Source organism: Sporobolomyces koalae (assembly GCF_050403365.1).
Source record: "Sporobolomyces koalae JCM15063 DNA, S_koalae_JCM15063T_v1_ctg36, whole genome shotgun sequence".
Classification (NCBI taxonomy): domain Eukaryota; kingdom Fungi; phylum Basidiomycota; class Microbotryomycetes; order Sporidiobolales; family Sporidiobolaceae; genus Sporobolomyces; species Sporobolomyces koalae.
This window is the reverse complement of record NW_027481735.1, coordinates 70875-90615: the sequence shown is the minus strand read 5'-3', so window position 1 is coordinate 90615 and position 19741 is coordinate 70875. Positions and strand designations below refer to the sequence as shown.

General features: G+C 52.8%; 7 protein-coding genes across 7 annotated transcripts; 3 read left to right on the top strand and 4 right to left on the bottom strand.

Annotated features, from left to right (window-relative positions):
* Window positions 1-224: 224 nt before the first annotated feature.
* JCM15063_006336 (uncharacterized protein) lies at window positions 225-2085 on the bottom strand (the record flags this gene model as incomplete). Its single annotated transcript, XM_076680353.1, has 6 exons — window positions 225-397; window positions 480-1025; window positions 1111-1325; window positions 1393-1611; window positions 1677-1773; window positions 1842-2085. 6 exons carry the CDS (start codon window positions 2083-2085, stop codon window positions 225-227), a joined length of 1494 nt encoding a protein of 497 aa, XP_076532532.1.
* Window positions 2086-2511: 426 nt separating this feature from the next.
* Window positions 2512-4571, top strand: JCM15063_006335 (uncharacterized protein; the record flags this gene model as incomplete). Its single annotated transcript, XM_076680352.1, has 3 exons — window positions 2512-2711; window positions 2784-2836; window positions 2902-4571. The coding sequence occupies 3 exons, from the start codon at window positions 2512-2514 to the stop codon at window positions 4569-4571; spliced, it is 1923 nt and encodes a 640-aa protein (XP_076532531.1).
* Window positions 4572-7704: 3133 nt separating this feature from the next.
* On the bottom strand, window positions 7705-11376 carry JCM15063_006334 (uncharacterized protein; the record flags this gene model as incomplete). The annotated part of the gene is made up of 10 exons (XM_076680351.1): window positions 7705-8941; window positions 9029-9152; window positions 9226-9319; window positions 9424-9612; window positions 9692-9823; window positions 9897-10039; window positions 10108-10183; window positions 10252-10668; window positions 10734-10970; window positions 11038-11376. 10 exons carry the CDS (start codon window positions 11374-11376, stop codon window positions 7705-7707), a joined length of 2988 nt encoding a protein of 995 aa, XP_076532530.1.
* Window positions 11377-11527: 151 nt separating this feature from the next.
* On the top strand, window positions 11528-13222 carry JCM15063_006333 (uncharacterized protein; the record flags this gene model as incomplete). The annotated part of the gene is made up of 9 exons (XM_076680350.1): window positions 11528-11767; window positions 11833-11925; window positions 12006-12133; window positions 12206-12253; window positions 12330-12539; window positions 12621-12646; window positions 12721-12857; window positions 12923-13037; window positions 13128-13222. 9 exons carry the CDS (start codon window positions 11528-11530, stop codon window positions 13220-13222), a joined length of 1092 nt encoding a protein of 363 aa, XP_076532529.1.
* Window positions 13223-13340: 118 nt separating this feature from the next.
* Window positions 13341-14973, bottom strand: JCM15063_006332 (uncharacterized protein; the record flags this gene model as incomplete). The annotated part of the gene is made up of 5 exons (XM_076680349.1): window positions 13341-13630; window positions 13704-13899; window positions 14001-14415; window positions 14681-14811; window positions 14905-14973. The coding sequence occupies 5 exons, from the start codon at window positions 14971-14973 to the stop codon at window positions 13341-13343; spliced, it is 1101 nt and encodes a 366-aa protein (XP_076532528.1).
* Window positions 14974-15112: 139 nt separating this feature from the next.
* On the top strand, window positions 15113-15683 carry JCM15063_006331 (DUF5572 domain-containing protein; the record flags this gene model as incomplete). Its single annotated transcript, XM_076680348.1, has 3 exons — window positions 15113-15169; window positions 15248-15348; window positions 15422-15683. The coding sequence occupies 3 exons, from the start codon at window positions 15113-15115 to the stop codon at window positions 15681-15683; spliced, it is 420 nt and encodes a 139-aa protein (XP_076532527.1).
* A 126-nt stretch (window positions 15684-15809) lies between these two features.
* DIP2 (snoRNA-binding rRNA-processing protein DIP2) lies at window positions 15810-19397 on the bottom strand (the record flags this gene model as incomplete). Its single annotated transcript, XM_076680347.1, has 9 exons — window positions 15810-15983; window positions 16073-16213; window positions 16296-16748; window positions 16821-16952; window positions 17029-17247; window positions 17316-17699; window positions 17767-18045; window positions 18125-19177; window positions 19251-19397. 9 exons carry the CDS (start codon window positions 19395-19397, stop codon window positions 15810-15812), a joined length of 2982 nt encoding a protein of 993 aa, XP_076532526.1.
* Between the last annotated feature and the right edge of the window lie 344 nt (window positions 19398-19741).

Below are 19741 nucleotides of genomic sequence, written 5' to 3'. Positions count from 1 at the left end.
TGTTTGTTTCTTTGTGTATGTGTTTGCGCGGATGTTTTTCGCTGGCCTGCTAACCCTCGCGTATACTGTTACTTTTTTTCTTCCTTCTTGATTCCATGTTGTTCTTCTAGTATCTCTCGCAACAATTGATATTACATCTGAGATCTCGGGATTTTCAAGAGAGTTCCAATTGCAAGAGACCCAGCTAAAAGAAAACCTCTTTCCGAGGGGTTCAAAAACAAAGATCAGTGGTGGTGATGAGAAGCACAACTTTCTTTGTTGCATGAATCGTTGTCGTCCTTTGTTTCAGAAGCTTCGAGTGTCGGTTTCTTCTGGGTTTCTGCCGCTTGAACTACTTGAGGAAGGTCGGGTACGACATCGAGTTGTACGAGAACGTATTCAGGAGGAACGAGTTCACCTGTATTTAGCAAAAACAATCCCCAAGAGCCTGATTTCAACATTTCATCATAGAGAGAGGAGAGAGAAGAGTAGGTACGTACCTAGTTGTTCGTCGGTCCATTCGAAATCAAGTTTCATCTGGTTCGCCACCATCTGTTCCGTCACTTGTCCTCCAGCATAATCATCAACACACCCTTCGATCAAGATCGCACACAACAATCCACACGCTCGATCGTCCCTCGCTTGAATCGCGGCATTCCGAATCGGGAGGAACGATTGAATCGCTTCTCGGTTCGATTTGAACGTGAGAGGTTGTTTCTTCTCTTGTCCCGTGACCGGATCAGTGTAGTACACGTGGTAGTACACTTCTGAAGTGAAATCGGACAATTGTCTCAACAGTCCTGCCGTGAGTGGATGTTGTCGAACTTGACTCATGTTGGGTTTCGAGGAAGATTCAGAAGGTCGATCCGCGAGGGACAGTTTCTGTTCGAGTTCGAGTCCGTCGACTGGGTCGTCGTCATCATGATCATCCTTGTCGTGTTCGGATTCGGCCGGTTGGGTAAACTTGATCTTGATCCCGTTCAGCTTGAGCAGGATGCCAATCGCAAACAGGATCATGTACAGATGTCGATCTAGCAGCATCTCCTCTGATGGGTTTTCAAAAGGATAGGGAGATACAAAGCTCAGCATCTGTTTTGACAGTCTTGAGAAATGAGTTCCGGTTCAACTCACCTTGGAAAGCTCGAACGCCTTTCGGCAATGGAGGCGCGTCTTCACTGCGATCGTGCATGTACACTCGATCGTACACTTTGTGTTGGAGCGGTTGAAAAATGTCGAACGATGGGTCGGTCAAGTTCTTCTTGAAGTTGTCCACAAAGTGATTCACGAGGTCGATGAAGCCTTGTCCGTTGTTGTCGGTCATTCTTGCGAGTGTAATCTCGGGTACCCTGCACGTTCGAATTTCTTGTCAGAAGAGCGACGCTTTTGACGGAGAGTGAAAGAGAGACTGCGAACTCGTTTCTCGTCTGAGACGCTTGACTGCCATTGTCGGTCATGGTTTTCATCGAAGCGAAGAACTCTTGTTCGCGTTCGTCTTGAGTCAAGTTCCTCCATTTGTCGAGTAACGGAGCTTGTTTCAATTCCGAATGAAGGACGATCTGGGCGAGTTTGGCGCCGTAATCTCGAACGTTTCTTCGTTTCGCTTCCCGATTCAGAATTGCCGGTCCGCTCGCCCTGAAGCAGGTCAAGGGGTTACTCATATCGAAGGGTGTGGAATGGAAGCTGCGTGAAAGACGTACCACGAGTCGTACTCTTGAACCTTGTCGAGGTCGATGCGTTTTGCCTTGGATTCGGGTCCCCATAGGTGAACGAGGTACGCCTCGTAAGCCTTGTTCCCTGGAGAGAGTACGAACTCGAGTCAGTGCGAGAGTCGGGAACGAGGTAACAGCGAGAACTTGACCAACAAGCTCTGATATCGACTTTGTAGTCGGGACGGGTGACAAAGTCCTTGACGACCTGGGGTGCGTCCGACTTCATGATTTGTTCAGACATGACGGCATTCTGCAACTCGGCAGCTTCGTTCGCTTCCTTGATCGCAGCAGCTGAAGGAACTGCGGCGGTGGTGGTGGTCGAACTTGGGCGAGCGGCACTGGCGGGTTTCGGAGGCGGCGGTTTGCGGATTGGGTGTTTTCGACGAGGAGGAGGCATGGTTCTGTCAAGTAATAATGCAAAGCACTATTGTCAGTCTGTGAGCTTGCCTCTAAGCGCTGGATGCTCGTCCCCGCTCGTTGAATGAACCGGCTTGGTTCTGCTCGTTGCAACGTTTCAGATCATTGACGCGGTTCCAGCTGCAGGTAAAGTTGACCTGAAGCTGACTATACTGGTACTGTCCGCACTGGTGCGAGGAACCGAGTAGAGAGCGCCGGAATAGATCAAGGTTGAAGAGCGCGAGGCCAATTGCTTGCGTTTCTTCGAGCGCTCAGATGGTAGTGGTTCAGCTTACAGAGTGCCCTGTTCAAGCTGGTATGACGAGAGAGCTGATGCAGGTCGAAGAAGTTGAGATTGAAAGAGTGAACCGAGAAGCGGGGTTGCCTCTTGCTCAGCCATCTCTCACGGATCAGCTTGCCTCACTGTATGGGCGTACATGGCTTCACGGGCTACATAAGCAAGCATGGGCCATCGACGACCCTCGTAGTGCCGCCCGCTCCTTCCGCCTCCACTTTGCCCGTTCCGATTCCTTTCGTCATCGACGGCCTCGCCCTGATCTACCATCTCGGACTGCTCGACCCGCTGCGAGGTGGAAATTACGTCGAGCTGACCGCCATCGTCAAGCGGTGAGCTCGCATCCCTTCTCTACGCTCTCTTGTCCATGCCAAACTTGCCACTGAAACCTCTCGCATCCTCAGTTACATCCACTGGTGGCGAGCATGTGGACTCGAACCCGAGTTCGTCTGGGATGGTGAGCACTGCCTTCTCTGGACCTGGTCACGCTGGACTTGACAAAGATCGCTTCCGCTTCTGCAGGTCCGTTTGACCGCTCAAAGCTACCGACCGTGATTGATCGTTCGTCACAGTCTCTCGCTCGCACCGTCACATACATGAAGTCGGGCGATGGCGCACGGATGCAAGGTCCCCTCAAAAAGGCGGCTTCGAGACTGCCCCCCTTGACCCATCAAGTCGTCTCGGCCGTCCTGCTCGAGCTCAACGTCGCAAGTCATTGCGCCGAGGGAGAAGGCGACTCGCCCACCGCCGAGCTCGCTCAACGCTTGAACGGCTTGGTCGTCTCGAACGATTCCGACTACTTCATCTTCAACTCGCAATGCCGCGGGTACGTGCCCCTGCATTCGATCGGATACGGCGCGACGAACGAACCGAGGCTCGAGCGGGTCGACCCGGCAGAACCTCCGAGAATGCAACTGCTGGTCTACCGCCACCAGGACATTTCCGCGTCGCTCAAATTGCCACCCTCACACTTGCCGGTCCTCGCAGCGCTGATCGGCAACGACCTCGTCGACTTTTCGAGTGAGCTGTGCATCCCGAACCCCAAGAAGCGACGGTTCCCGGGACGAGTAGATCCGCAAGATATAGACCGCATCGCAAGAACACTTTCGCAATTCTCGGCGCTTCCGGCTTCGACGCTCGCTCAGATTCAAGATGTCGTATTTTCCGTTCTTCCTCATCTCTTGACGAGACCTTCGAAAGATCCCGACATCATCACGAAACTCGCTGCATCGGCCTACTCGTATCGCCTCCTCCCACTCACTACGCCAGCGCCAGCGTTTCCTCTCAACCCTCGAACCAACGATACCCCATCTCAAGCTACTTCTCGAGCGATATACCACTCGGCGTACAAGGCGTCCCGACTGTCATCCTTCATCGTGCACGTCCTCAAGCATCGCACCGTCTGCTTGCAAGGGCCGCTTGAAATCCCGCAGTACCAGACCCCAGTGATCTACCTGGGTCGACCAATTCGCCAGATGATCTACTCGATCTTGGACTACGTCGTTGGAATCGACTCGCCCACTCAATCGATCATAGAGTACTGCCGTCGAGGAGAGACGATGAACCCAACTTCGGTCCCAATCTTGCCCTTTACGTCTTACCTCCCTCGAGACTTTCCAGCTCACGACAACCTCTTGCTCGTTCCGGACTCGGTTCGCTTCTCCCTGTATCTCTACCTGTTGAATTTGCCCCCAGATTTGCGCCCGTCATCACTGTTCCCCATCATTGCATCGCTCACTCACATCGTCCTCAATTGTCCCTCTTCCCGTCAATGGTCTCGACACTACCTCCTCTCAGCCGTCTTGACCGCTTCCATCGTCGTTCACAACCCTGAACAGTTGTCCAACAACAACAACCTGCCAAAACCTCGAGACCCTCCCAACAAGGAACACTTGCACGCTTCTTCCGAACTGCTCACGAGTCTTGTATGGATCAACACGCTCGGAAGTAGTTTGGGATTGATCGGTTCGGAATGGAAAGGCACCAATTGGAAATGTTACGATGGCAAATGTTTTCATGGTTTGTTAGGATTAGAATCGGCGGTCAAGAAGGGGAAACGGGGAACGAACGATCTGGATCGGTTGGGACAAGTGCTCGAACGACAAAGTCTGATCGTCAAGGAGGAAGTGGCAGGGATTATGAGGTACCTAGACGAACTTGTTCAACTCAACTATTCGGCTGAACCCATCTAGAAATACGGATTCTATCGAGGAAAATGTATCATGGTTGCATCGCACTTCACCGAGTTTCTTGCTGGAAGGGCGAGAGGTCTCCTTCCGCCGTAATCGTAGACTTGACCGCGCGCCATGGTTTCGTGAGTTGTCGAATCAACTGAAGCTCGAACCCTCTTCCAGAATCGTCTCTTGCAGAAAGAGATCGAAAGAACTGGAAAGGCACGGGAGACCATCTTCTCATCTTTGTCTGCGGTCGGAATGCGCATGTCGCTCGAAGCAGATGAGCTTGAGTATCCACGAGTCCAGCAGCGTGAGGAATCGCCACTGTCCCGCTTGAACCAAGTCGCTTCACGACTTGCGAGTACATTGCTTGTTCGTGAGGGCGACCATTTCACAGCCACCCGACAAGCTCGACCCTTTCGAGATCGTGAAGACAAACCGAGAACGATTGCAGAGGTACCCGCTTGTGCAAAATTACGATCAGCACGCTGGTCTAGATACCGAGGAAATCGAGGCCGGGCATCCAGGTTGGGATCAGGGCAAAGACTGGTGGAAGAAGGAGTTCGATGCCAAGCTCCGCCATACCAATGGCGACGTCATCGGCGACGGGTACAAGCTCGTCCAAGTTCGACAGGCGTCAATCCGAAACGTGTACTTCGCGGACTCGCCCGGGATGAAGACTTTCTACCAGATGGCCGCCGGCACAAAGAAAGCCCTCGTAGCAAAGTGCAAGATCGAGATGCCTTCCTTTAGGTAATGTCGCGGAGACGCAATCGTGAATTCGATCGCAAGCCTGAACCTGATTATGAAGAGTAACGCGAAAAGGCTGTGTCGAAAGGGACAGGGTCGCCCCTCTCTGCGTTGCTCTTCAAACCATGTTCAGCCAGGCGAACACGACCCCGATTGCGTCTCTGCGACAGTAGCGAAAGGAAGGGATCTCGATTTTACATTTCGCAACGAGGGCTTGCGCTGTATCCGGGTCCATCTGGTAGAAGGTTTTGAAGCCGGGCGAGTCGGCGAAATACATGCTTCGAATCTTTGCCTGGCGAGCTTGTACGAACCGATACCCGTCCCCGACCGCGTCGCCATTGGCATGGCGGAGCTTGGCATTGGGCTCTTTCTTCCACCAATCTTCGCTTTGATTCCAACCTGGATGCTGGCCCTTGATTTGCTCAATATCTAGATCAGCGTGCTGATCGTCTTTCTATGCAAGCAGGAACCTTTGCAGCCTCTTCCGGTTGGCCTTGACGATCGACAGAGGGCCGAGCTTATTGGGCTGTTGGGAAGTGGCCGCGCTCACGCACAGGCAATGTATTCCAAGTCGTGAAGCGACTTGAGGCAAGCGGGACGTCGTTAGTCCTTTGTGCTGCTGGACTTGTAAGCTCTTGAGCTCATCTGCTTCGAAAGGAATGAGCATACGAACCGCAGACAAAGATGGTCCCGCGAGCCTTTCAGTTCTTTCGAACTCTTTTTGCAAGAGACAAATGCTGTCGCGACCACCGCCATACTTGCTTCCGTTGTAGAATAGTTTGTCTTGTAGCTCCTCCTGCTTGGCCGAGCCTTTCGAGAGTCGCGTTCAGACCTCTCAGAAAACGACACGCGCCTGCGATCTTGAGGCATGGTCCGCGTCATTGGATTCCGATTGCCACGCAGGATAACATGATCGCTCACCTTGTATTCGTACAGCTAGGCGGAGCGTGGACGAGCCGATCGTAGCGGCGAATTCGCCGAGGCTAGATGCGCGGGAAGCTGGTAGAGGGGGCGGTTCAGGAGAGTGCTCACGCCGGCGCATGACGTCGATCATGTTGAAGCGCATTCGGTAGCAAGAGCAAGTGGGAAGGTGAGTGTGTGAGATAGTGAGAGGGACAAAGAGAGAGAGAGAGGGAGACGAGACGAGAGATGGAGGAGGGTGCGAGGGTTCGTGCTTTCGTCCGCGCGGGCCCAGACTGGCAAAGTTGCTCTTGCTTCCCTTCTTCACTCCACCTCGACCGCCTCTTCCGAACATGGTCTTGGTGATGTCTAACTACCTACATTTGTGAGTCCTCTCCCTCTCTCTCTATCTTTCTCTATCTCTCCCTCTCTCGGCGGTCTGTCCTCTACTCCTGGCTCTCGCACCTTTCCATCCCCCCCTTGTCGTCATCGTCATCGCCCTTTTTTCCTTGTCGGTCGCCATCGCTTACTCTCTTCCTCTCCTGGTCCCTCTCACCTACATTTTGCTAGATCCCACTCCATGCTGGCTCGTCCTTGATGGGGACCAGACTATCCGGCGTCTGAGGTGAGCTCCGTCCCTGCATCTACTGACTCGTCTGCGTTCGTATCCGATAGGCTCCTTTTGTTAGCATTATTCACCCTTTGTAGTCTCCTCAGAGTGCTCAAAAATCTCACTGATGTTAAGACATCTTCTCCCGGGCAAGGAAGGAGCGGAGCCGGGAGCGCACTGCTCCTTACGCTCGCTGCTCCTTACTCGCCCGAGAGGAGATGTCTCGACATCAGTAAGCACTTTGATCACTCACGATTACCTAATCTTAGATAGCCAGCTTTTGCGATTTTCTCTGAGTGCGCAATCTCTTTCTCGACTTCTCCGAGCAGTAAATTTCGCGGAACTCGTCACATTTTCCGGGAATCAGAAGCACTGATCAGGATACTCAGCCAATTCGCCATTTCTGAGACCTATTCCGCGCAGAAAATTTGCTATCCCTCAACCCCATTCAAACGCTTTCGCTTCAAGCCTCCATAGTAACTAAGTCGTAATGAGGGATCCTCACCTCCATGAACCAGGAGAATACAACCATTAGCCTGGGGCCTCAAATTAGCAAGTTCCTTCATTGCGCAAGTCGCCCATGCGCTCAGGACTGTTATTTTACCTGTAATCTTGAGAATACAGCCTTGTCTGGTGCTTGCGAAGCTTTGCTTACGACTTTCGACTCTCACCTTAGTCGGCTAGCGCTCGAATTAGTGCCACATGCTTTCAGCTTTACCCTTTCTCTCGATTTCTTGGCTCCGAGCATTGCTTGAAAAGCGAGATTGGGGTCGTGCATCATAAGCTACTGGTCTCAGACTCTAATGATTGCAGTCTCGCGAGACAGTATAGCCCAAAAGAGAGATATGCGATGTGAAGCCGTGACTGGATGGTGGAAGCACAGTTTTCTACTCAAGTGCCTTCGAGTTTCCTCCTCGTTTCCTCGCGTTCAAAATCCTTGTCAAGGTTTCTCACGCGAAGGACGACAATGTCTTCGTTCGTTTCGGAGTCCAAATCTTTCACGACGATCGTTTCTTCATGATCTTCATCATCATGTTCGAGGTCTTGGTCCTTCGCCCCTGTCGTCAAAGGTCTCGGTACGAACGGGGTCGAAGGATTTGGAGAAGACGATAACCGGTGATGTTGTGCAGCTGGAGGAGGATCGGAGGAAGAAGGAGAAGTCGACGAGACATTCGAAATCGACGATGAAGACGAGAGGAATCCGTTCGTAGGGGTCGAAGCAGTTCGATGACGTGGAGTGCTTCCCCATCCTCCGAGCGAACCAAAAGCTGCTGGTATGCTCAAGCCACTGCCGCTCGAATCCGATCCAGAAGTAGAAGAAGAAGGTGTGGAACTGGCCGCATTCGCTTGATCGACAAAGCTTCTCCTAATTCCGCCAAAGAACGACGAGAACCCTCCTCCTCCTCCTGGTGTCGATCCTGACGATGTACTGGCTGAAGTGGAAGGACTAGCGGGTGCGGCGGCAACTGCAGTCGATAGTGGTTTCAGACCCCGTTCTCTTCCGAATGAAGCAAACGTCGAGGTCGATTGTATTGGTGGTGTGGTCAATTCCGATTGAGCCTGCACTGTCACGAGCGAGGAAGATTTCGTAGAAGATGTCGTAGAGATGATCGAGGGGGTGGGAGAAGAAGGTCGAGGAATCGGGTCGTTCACTGAAATTGGCCGGGTCGCTTCTGACTTGATGTTCGAGGATGAAGGGAGCGTGGCAATTGCGGGTGAAGATGAGAACAAGGTTGAATTTCTCGCTTTGCCCCACAATCCTCCCAATCCTGCCGCAACCGAAGCGGCACTTTTCTGTGCCACGTCGAGTCCTCCCGTCGCAAGTTGCGAGAAATCTCCTGTGGCAGCAGAGGATTTGACCGGTTCCGATCCGGTTTGGTCTACTCGAGCAGCATTCGCTTCCTTTTCTTGCTGTTGGAGCTGAATTTGAAGCTCTTTTTGTCTCTTGCTCGCTTCGTCCCGAGCCCATTTGACCGCTCCCCAAATCCCTTCACTCCCCGTCGCAAGTCCCCTCTGAATCGCGTCTTTCGTCGGCCCGAGGTTTTCGGGCAAGTGCAAGTCGTGCAGGCCAGAAACCAACCGGATCCCAACATCTTCGAAAGGGTTCGTCTTGCCTTCCATCGGATGCCTTATCCCAAAGAAAAACAACAAATGTCAATCGATCGTTGACCCCTCTGGCGGTATCCGGAAATTTGAACAAGTAGAGAAAACATACTTTGGTTCGACGAGGTCAAACATGACTTCGTCTGTGTGTTTGTCCCAGATCTCGAACGCTTTTGTCCCTTTGAACGCTTTGATGAACCCTTCATTGAAGCTAGTCGGGTTGTAACTCTCGAGCTCTGATGGAGAGTTCACCATCAAGTACAATTCAAGAGCCGAGTCTGACGAGCTAGTGAAGGGAGAGAGGCTTACCTGGGGCAGACAAGAGCATGTCGGGCCTCGAGTGATGTCCCTTCTCGAGAAAGTCTCCAAACTTGACACAAGCCAACAACGAACATACGTATTCCTAAGAAATCGCGAGAGAGAGTTCAGGTGAGATTCCTAAAGTTGGAATTGTTCGAGACAACCGCCTGGGGTGCACAAAAAGAAAAGGAAATCTCCGAGACGTACCTCGAATTTGCCTCGAAGAAAGTCCTCACTACCGATCCAACCTCGTCCTGTCGGAGTCATGGGATCTTGATCGTTCCAGCTCTGATCGACGGTCGTCACGAGTTCATCCATCCATTTCCGATCGGCAGGAGTGAGCGTGATGAGTGGAGTTAATGCCGGATTCATGATTTGCAGCGAGATCGTATCGAGCTGTGAAATCGAAGCGAGTGATGAGAGTCAGTCGCGACACCCAAATGCAAAAGGGGGTAAAAGGGCGCAAACAGCTCACATTGACAACGACATCAATGTTGCAGTCACGTTGTTGTTGAATGATTGAATTTGTGGTGCCGACCAAGTACGACTTGGAGGCCGAGAGCATCTCGATCTGTTGCAGCGGGAGATACGGTTGAAAGAACGATCCCTGCAAACGAGACTCGCTGGTTAGATCAACGAAATGCGCAACTCCTTTCCGACGGCTCGGGTGACAGACGTACCTGACCAAACACTTCGAGGGGCAAGCCGAGATATCGGATGAGGGAGCCTTTGTCTGAAGTCTTGAGCGAGGTGGGTTTCTGCAAGGTTTCGAGTCGATTCGCAAGTACCGGCGAAGCAGCATCTTGTAGCGAAGTCAGCAGCGCTAGAATGGATAGGATACGAGATGAGTTCAACCGGGACCCAATGGCACAATTCGGGGGAACAGCTGACCAGGGATGAGCGCAACGAGAGAGTACTGAAATGTGCATAGCTGCTCAACGGTTGTCGTCGTGCTGTAGAATAGAACCTGCAGGTCGAGTTTGATCTTTGTCAGGGATACCAGTCGAGAGGTTCCCCGCCAAACCGAGAGCTCACCCGCCGTTGAAGCATCAACAGTTTGAGGAGCATGAGAGTCTTGAAGCGAAACTTGTGCACGAGCCCTCTCAAGAACGTGCCCATGTAGATCCCCTCCTCTTCCTCTTCCGCCTCGACGACTTTTTCACCCAAGAACGATCTCCGCTTGCCAATTTTGTCCTTGCGGTGCTTCTGTGCACCCTCGACCTCGCTCCGCACCTGGTCACTCTTCTCGTCTTGTCGCTCAAATCGTGATGTGGACGAGTGCTCGGGCGAGAGGGGTATTCTCGAAGGCTTGACGTTGGGATCGGCGGGTTGAGCGAGTTGCTGGAAGCTGTCAAACAAGTCGACCAAGATTGACTTGTCCTGAAAATCGCGCTGAGCAAAGAAGGACCGGGTGATCACGCCGAGCTTGTCCCGTAGCGGTCCAAATATCGGCTAGTAACCGTCGATGTACAAAAGTGAGCTTGAGCAGGAACGAGCGGATAAGTGAGCGAGCTCACTTTCGAAGCGAGCACAACTATGGATTTCTGAACGGTACTGCGAGTGACCTCTTTGCCCTTGTTGAGCAGCTCGTGTGCCATGATCTGACGGTTGCACGAGATGCCAAACACGGTTTCGTGCAACTCGATGCCGGATCCATCAGGTGGAGGGGTATCGTCCTCGCCTTCGACTGCGCCTGCGGTATGCTCGAGCAGATTTGGGAGGTACAGGTGAAAGTAGGTGTAGTCTTCGTCTCTCTGAATGGTTACAGAGGTGAGCGGAGCTTCGCGTGGAAAGGGCAAGAACCGGAACGGGGGAACGTACAGCATGAGCGCCATCGGGCAAAGCCAAGAAGGGCAGGTTCTCCTTGAGATCATCGTTGTGAGCGAGTTCGGGTGGATGCAGGAACTCGACGTTTGGCCCAAGAGCGTGATCGAACCCGACCAAAGCGACCCCGTAAATTCTCGCGTTGAGCGCGGTCGACGAGCAGCTCTGGGTTGATTGAGCCGACGCTGTTCGTGCGAGACTGGGTGCAGTCAACTCGTGCACTGGTGAACGCGGGACCGGAGACGCGGGTGCAGGTGGGGGCACACTCGATGACGAGGGAACCGCGTCGAAACTCGCTCGGGAGGATCGATCCAGATCAAGCTGATCTGGCGGCATATCGGATAAGGAAGAGCGCAGGCCGGCACAGGAGTGATGAGAGCCAAGTCGTGATTCAACAGCTCTTCGCAATTCCGACTCACTCAACCTCTTGTCCTTCGCTCGACGATCTCGTCGTGACCTACTATTCGAATCTCTGGATGTCTCGTCCATGACCGCGTCGTCTCTCCCGCTGCCCGTCTCGTCGCAGCGTCGCTCCACCGGCTCGCTCTCGCTCTCTACCGCCAATGCAGATCCAACTACAAGCAAATTCCGGGTTCGAGGATCGATCAGCTTCTTGCGGAATCGTACCAAACTGTTGCACCAACGCGCGAGGACCTCGAATTTGGCTGTACTCGCCCTCGCCCTCGTCGCGCTCGTCAGCTTGTACTATCACGCGAAACACTATGTAGTACGTTCACCCTGGCCTCATGAACATTAGATCCTTGCTAAACTCTCGCTTCATGGTCGAAATAGTTGCGAAATCAGGACACTTTCGCTCCTCCCGTGCCGCATTCGCTCGAGTCGACCTTGAACCGAGCTCACTCGGAGCTCAATCATCTCGTCATGGTACGCCATCGGGCCTTGTACCAAGCGAGAGCGCAACTTATCAAAATGAATCCTATTGGATCGTGGCCGGGTCTTGGTAGATTCCAGGACATGCCATTTGGCAAGGCTGTGACGCTTCGCATGCGACCCAAGATACCGATTGGATCCTGCAAGACTTCCAGAAAGATGGCAAACATGTCACCACTTACCTGCGCCATCTCACAAAAGGGTCAGTCCTAGTCCGAGCGTTCCGTTCTGCGCAGACCTCGCATGGCTCATTCGATTGTATCTGTCTTGTTAGAGCCGAAATTGCTGTGCAGGATCCGAAAGCACTGCTGGTCTACTCTGGGTAACTCTCGCGCTCGATGTGTGTGCTCCTTCGAGCAAAACCCCGCTTATTCCATCGTTTTGGTTCCGCCTGATAGCGGTCAAACTCGACCCGATTCAACTTTGACCGAAGCCTTGTCCTACTTGCGCTTGTCCAAGTTTGGCAACATCTTTCAACAGTTCATGACCCCTCATGAACGCGAACTCGTCCAGGTTCGACATGGTGGAGAGTTTGATCGGGTCACAACGGAAGATCATGCGATGGACAGTTTTCAAAACTTGCTCTTCTCGATTGCGAGGTTCAAAGAGTGAGTCGTTCGTCGTCGTCGATTCAAGCTGTACCTTGCTGGATCAGGCGATCGGGACTGACTGACTCTTTGTCTTGACAGGTTTGTCGGTCATTATCCATCCTACAGTGCGCAGAACCTGTCTCGTATGTCATTTGATCCGACGAGCTGATGATCGCTTTGAGCAACTCTGCACCGACAGTTACAGTGATTGGATACGGCATGAAGGCTGCTCGCTTCACCGAATTGCATCGAAGAGCACTTCGATGGCCGGCAACTGCTTTCCACTACATTGGGATCGACAATGAAGGCCATACCGAAGCGGACTATGAAGGCGAAGTACGTCGCTCTCTCTTTGATGGGGTCGTGCACGAGGTTCTGATGTTCAGCTGTTTTTTGTACAGCGACAAAACGGTTACAAGCCATTCGAAAAGGATCTCTACGGTTGTCACGATTTCTTGTTGGCGAAACGCAAAACTCGTAATCCGTATCGAAGGTTCCACGGGTATCATTCTTCAGGTTAGTTTTCTTGGTCATTGCCAGTCTCTGATGTGCTGTTCCTTGTCCACTGCTGAAACATATCGCTGCCTCAACGCTCCATGCCAACAGCTCCAGAAATGAAGGGGATTTTCGAGTACTGTCCTACTCGAGGAGACAAGGTGTTTCAAGGTCGTTTGCCCTGGGATTCCATAGAAGATAGATAGATTTTCGACACATCTCTCCCATTCATCAGAAACTTGGGGTTCTCGGTGATAGATTTTCTTCCTCTTTGTCATAAACAAATCCTTGTACGACTCTTTTGAATCGGTAAAAATCGTGGTTTCAGTACAACACTGTCCCTTTCTCGTGACTCAAAATCCTTTCGACAGCTTGTCGATTCCCTTTCTCTTTCGCGACGCTCCACAAATACCCATCCAACCCCACCTCGTTCCACCCTCGTAACCACGCTCGATCATCATCATCTGAATTTGAAGAAGCAGAAGCGAGTTCGTGTGCTCGTTTGACGATGATGAAACCTGCATAGATTGAAGAAGCTCGAAGGATCGTCGATGATGTCGTAGCAGTGGGTGAAGACGAAGAAGCAGGTAAGATCCCGAGGTGTACAAGCATGCCTTTGTGAAAGCGAGATGTTCAGTTAGTGCACGAAAAAGGGCGGGACGAGGTAGAAAAATGGAAAGAACTTACTGGGCAAGACATTGTCGGCGAATACTGGGAATTGATCAACCGCAGTTGGAACGGGAAAGTCGAGTTGATCGGAAGAGGAAGAGGAATTGAATCGAGCGTGAATCGCGTTCAATGTCCACAACGCTTTCTTGAAGATGTATACAGGGTTCGAATCGATTTCGTGCACGTCTCGAAAGGCAGGGAACGTTGTTGCCATCTGCAAGATCTCCACCACTTCGATGATGAGCTCGGGGGATCTGAATCCTATTTTTCCTCTCGCAAACAGTTCCCGCAATAAATGCATGTGGGGGGACGCACAGAGTGTATCATTGCACCAGAATCACCGTTTGTTCTACACAATTCAGCCTTGAACCACGCACCGATCGAATCGAATTGCAACCCTTGCAACGTGAGGCCGGTTTCGTGCAACACGTCGACGACGAGTTGACAAATCTCGAACGCTTGCGCATCTTTCGTACCTACTTTGACGGCAGCTCCGAGAGTCGGATGATCTTGTTCAGTGTGAGTCGTGATCTGAGCGAGAGATGCGATCGTCGAAACGGTCGCAGCGATCATGCCCTCGGTCGTCAAGATTGAACTGGCTGGAATCGACGAGTCTGCCGAGAGATACGCTGACAGGACGAGTGACAGGATGGTCGAGTACGCGCCGCGACCGGTCAACCGATGCAACTCAGAGCGATACCCTGACAGGAAATTCAACAAGCCGAGCATCCTGTTCTCGACAACCAGGCGGCGCGCGTCAGCGACACACTGCTCAATTCAAACTTGGAATTGTGTAGACGTTTGCGTTGATGGACCCCATCATCAATCTCAGTAGAACATATTGAAAAATGAATGACCCATTCGGCCCTCTCGACCCCTTGTCAGGAGCCGAGCATTCCGAGATCGTCGAATAGATTTTTTCGGAACTTGGTGTTGTAATCTCTTGGGGGAACAGGAAAGGAAGGAAAGGGCGGGCAGAAGGAATGTAGACTGACGCTAGAACGTTGAGTTCTTCGAGCGCCGTCTCGAAGCGTAAAGGGAGGCGGACGCCGTGATTCTCGGATAGCCTAGCCCATTCTGATTGACTGATCGAGAGGATGAAGCGGTCGACGGCGGATTGATCAACCTGTTTCAGCGGGAGAGGAAGAGGTCAGCGAGAGAAGAAAAAAAAAGGCTCGCAAGCGAACGCAGATCGAGATAGCTTGAAAGACGGACGAACGGGTAATGAAACAGCTGCGCAGCTAGTTCTGATTGACCCAAGCAGCTCAGCAGGCGGTGGTAAAGACATCGAGGCGAAACTTAGAGAAGGAGAGAAGCAGAATGCCGCCCGACACGTCTGTTTAGTTTGTTTCGCCCGGTTATTACAAGAGTCCGGCTAATAGCTAGCTACTTATCACCTATTTTGACCTCGTTTCGCAACCATCGTCATGTCAACTGAGCCTCACTATGTGCCTCGGACAACCATCGAGGATCCCTTGTTCCTCGTAAGCCTCCGACCCTTCCTGGACCGCCCTCTGCCGACACGAGCTCACTGCAACTCCCCCCACTTTGCCCGTCGGCAGCAAGGGTTGTCGTCCATCTTGGCCCCCTACTACGCTCGGAACGCACCGAATGACGAGATACAACAGGTGACAGACCGCGCCGAGTCGTTCTTCCTCGCTTCGTGAGTGGACACCCCTGTCCCGGCTACCTCGGATTCTGTTCCTCCACTAAATCGTCTCGTGCGCTTTCGTCAGCCAAAACTCTTCAGACCAGCCGACAACGTCCGCTGGAGGATCGACGAGCGAACCACCACCACCTGCGACTGGTGCAACTTCGGACAAACCTCCATACCCGCTTTCGTTTGCTCACCTAGCACAGCTCATCTCGAGCGGCCAACCGATACCAGGCATCAAAGAGATACCCGATCTCGTGACAGAAGAGACGCCGACCGAGAGCCGAGAAGCGATCCGCAAGAAGCCGTGGGAAGACATGTCAGAACATCCTCAAAGTGGTTGAGGCTTTCCCGTAGAGATCGTAGAATCCGAATCCCCGGGGCAAGACTTGACGCTCAAAAGATGTACGAGTGAATGCGAGATGCCATTGTGCTCAGATGTCGACTAGAAAGAGTAGGGTTTTTTTTACTCAAGACCGCAAAGCAGCGCGCTTGCGCTTCTTCTTGCCCTCCTCAATCTTCTCGCGTACCTTGTCCTCGTCGGCCATACCCACATCTTGACTCTCGTAGAATTCGGCCACCTGTTTCGCTTCGTGTTGTCGCTGAAGGTACTTCAACGCCGCGAGGTTGTATCCGAGCGTGTTCTATACACAAGATTGCCAATTGGTCAGTTCTCAACTAAATCACGTTTGGCTAGAAACGCCTTCTGGTCATAAATGAAGCCAAGACGTACCTTTTGACGCTTGAGCGCAGCTCGCAAGTGAGCTCGTAGCTGGACCATGGTAGGACGCAAGATCCGGGTCGCAACGATCTGCGAATGATGCGTGCGCAACAAGAAGAACAGGACTCGGGATGTGAGCGGCAACGACCATTCCTGTTAGGTGCAGAGAAAATTTCTAGTTAATCTCTCCGTGTCTTATTGTGCGAGAGGAGAGGAAAATCAAGAGAGATCGTACCCGCTTCGCCCAGTAATCCAGATGCTCGATCAGTTGGATCACTTTGCCAAACGGCAGCACCAACAAGGCATCCTGCAATCCAGCAGCCGGAATGGCTCTCACGACCTTGAGCACGTACTCCTCGGCTTCGCAATTGTTGTACATCGAAAAGATCGGGTTCCGGGTCGGAGGGGGCACGCGCTGGGCGAGTTCTTCTGGTAGCCGCTTCGTTTCGTCCTCGTAACTCTTCTTTGCCTGTCGATCGACTTCCGAGATGTCGAGAGCTTCAATAATGCGTTCTCCCGCCATAAGAGTCTCGGTCGTCGACTTTGAAACTTGGGTAGATTCCTCGAACGCGGCAGTCTCTCCGTTCGCAGTCGACACCACTCGCAGGTCGTCTCGGTCTCCACGCGGGTTCGCCGAGTTGGCGTACATCTCTTCGAGTTCTCGCTCGCGCTCCTCCTCCAAGAAGAGCTGTAAAAGGGGGGGACGACCGCCATCAGTTTCACAGCGCTGCTCTAAATGGACCTGAAACAGGGTACTCACAGGTTCGTCGGTCTTCTCCCAGATTCGAATCGACTTGTCGTGGGAACCAGTCACGACAAAGTTGGCTTTGTACGAGACCGCAAGAGCCCATACTTCCCCAGAGTGACCTGGCAATTTTTGAATGCATTCAAACTGCAGGCAATTCCGGATAGGCGGATCAGCCTCTAGTCCTGCATGAAGCTTTGTTTCGTATCGCTTGAGAATTCACCTTGTCTCCATCCCAGTATTTCACCATCCGATCTTTGCCGACACTCCAGAACAAGTGTGACCCGCGTTCGAACGCGACCTGCATGACCGACTCATCGTGCGCAAACAGGGATCGATGGCAATCTCCAAAGTCGAGTCCCCAGATCTTTATGTTCTTGTCAGCCGAGCAAGTGATGATGAGCTTCGAGTCGTACGAGATGTCGAGCGACAACACCGGCAACTGTCCACGTTGCATAGCCATGATCAGTCCCGGAATTTGCAGGATCCGAAATTGGATAAAGGACTGACCTTGTGACCATAAAGTGAGAGGAAGAACTTGAGAGTATCGGCAAAGAACACCTTGACCGTCGAGTCCAACAGACTGACAGCCAACAATTTCCCATCAGGGCTGTATTTGACCGCAAGTACGTCGTCCGTCATCTTGAGCGTCTTGGTGTGTGCGAGCGTCAAGACTCGGGTGATCGGACCTCCTTCGATTTCGGCCGCAATCTCTCGCACTTCGAAATCCCAGAACTTGACATCCTTGTCGGCCGAACCGGTCACGAGTCCTCGACCGTCTGGACGAACGTGAAGCGACCAGAGTGGACCCGTGTGCGCGGGAACCGTCTCGAGGAGCGACGAGGAAGACAGGTCGTACAGGAGGAGCTCGCCAGATTTGGTTCCGATCACGATCTGGAAACATGCGAGACTTAGCTGGCCGAATCGGTTACGGCTCCGACAGAGGAAGAATGGAACGAACATGTCGATCACCGGGAAGGAAAGTGCAGCAAATGGCATATCCACATTCCATCGTCCGGACGCATTTCGTAGTCTTGACGTTCCACAGTTTGAGCGCACCGTGACTCGCAGACGCGATCAGTTGATCGTCTGAAGACACTGCGAGACATCGCACATCGGACCGATGTCCGGGCAGATCGAGAGTGTGTAGTTTGACAGGTTCGACTGCCGGCGCTTTCGACGAGGCTGCTGGAGGTAGCGAGTACACTTCGAGCGAGTTGTTCGACAACGCAGCAAGAATCTGAAACAAGATCGTATACAGTCGTTAGCCCAACACATGTCGAAATCCATGTCAAGTTGTGAGGGAGAAAACAGCGTACCTGGACTTCACCCTTGTTCTTGGCCGTCTCGGCTGCGAATGAGAAACTCCTGACTTTGCCACCTGTTCTCACAACAGACCAGATTGCCAAACGATCTCGCCATTCAACCTCGCCATTCGCCATCTTCGAATCCTCGTCGTCCTCTTCGTCTTCATCTTGTGCCTCGACTGCCTTGTTCTTACCCTTGCCCTTCTCCTTCTTCTCCTTCTCGCGCTTGCGTCGCCTGGCCAACTTTTTCTTGAGCTCTTCTTCCGTCCGGAGTCGGAACACATCGATCGCTTTCTCGCCCGAATGGATCGCGAGCACGGGTAAGGTCGGGTGCATCGTGATCTGAGAGATGTTGTGCGCGTGAGACGTGTGCGGCAGGTTGAGCGCCGCAATGGGTTTGATCGCGCGCTTGAGCTTCGATCCCGATTCGTCTGTCGAGACAGTACCCTTGAGCAAAACATCGTTGTCGATCTTCCAGCATTTGACTTCGCCTTCTCCACCCCCACTGATCAAGACGTTCGAGTTGCGGTCGTACGCGAATGACCATGCTTCTCCTCGGTGTCCTACGACAGTTTCGATACAATGCTGGGTCGCGAGGTTGAACAGTTTGAGGAACGTATCTTTCGAGGAAGACAGCAGGTGGGTCGACGGTTTCTGCTGCGCGGCGGACGAGGTAGCAGCCGAAGCATCGATGGACGATGTCGTTGCGGTATCGTCCTGAGCTGAATCAAGTTCCGAGCCGGGCCTCGCGCTGATGAAACTGAGCGCCGTGATCTCGTTCCGATGACCTCGGAGCCTAAAAAGTCCAACTTCCCCGACGACGTCCCACACGATGATGTCTGTGTCTTTGCTCCCACTAGCAAGCCTCGTGCCGTCGACATCCCACGCCAAACTCGAGATGGCCGATTTGTGGCCGTTGAACGTGACAATGACTGATTGGCTCGCGCTCGACCAGATGCGGATCGATCCATCTTGGTATCCCACTGCGAACTGATCCCAGGCAGTCGGGGAGCGAGCGATGAAGGTGACGAGAGATTTGAGTCCAGTCTCGTGCCACATGGCGACCTGTGAAGCGCTCGACGCTTGTCGGTCAGCTTCGTCGTGCTACGACCCAATTATCAACGCGCTAGGAGCTTACTTGATTCCCCGTTCTCGTTTCCCACACGAGGACATCCTCGCATGCGGCGACGTACGCTTTGCGTCCATCCCACACCGCGTTACTCGTGCTCGAAGCTACCAGTCCAAAGACTTCAGTAGGCCCATGGCGCAAGTACGTCTTGACCATCCTGTCGGCTTCTGGTCGGTCGAGGTCGAGTCGTTGAACTTTCTTGAGAAGCGGCGGCTGAGTATCGGTCTCACTGCGTGGCACAGGCGTGGATCGTTGATGGCGTTTCCTTAGCTGGTCTGCGCGCGGTGTTCTGCCTGAGTCTTATCACAAAGACCGCCGCAGCCGGGGTGGAGGAGATGAGGCACTTTTTTTCTCCTTCTCTCGACGCCTCTCGCTCTCGGTGGAATGTCTCATCTTCCGGTCCAGAATGCATCTTGGTCAGGCAGCGCTATCGACGTCAAGCCTACACATACGTGAATCATTGTCTCAATGTGAGCTCTTGCTGTTCTCGGGTCGCTACT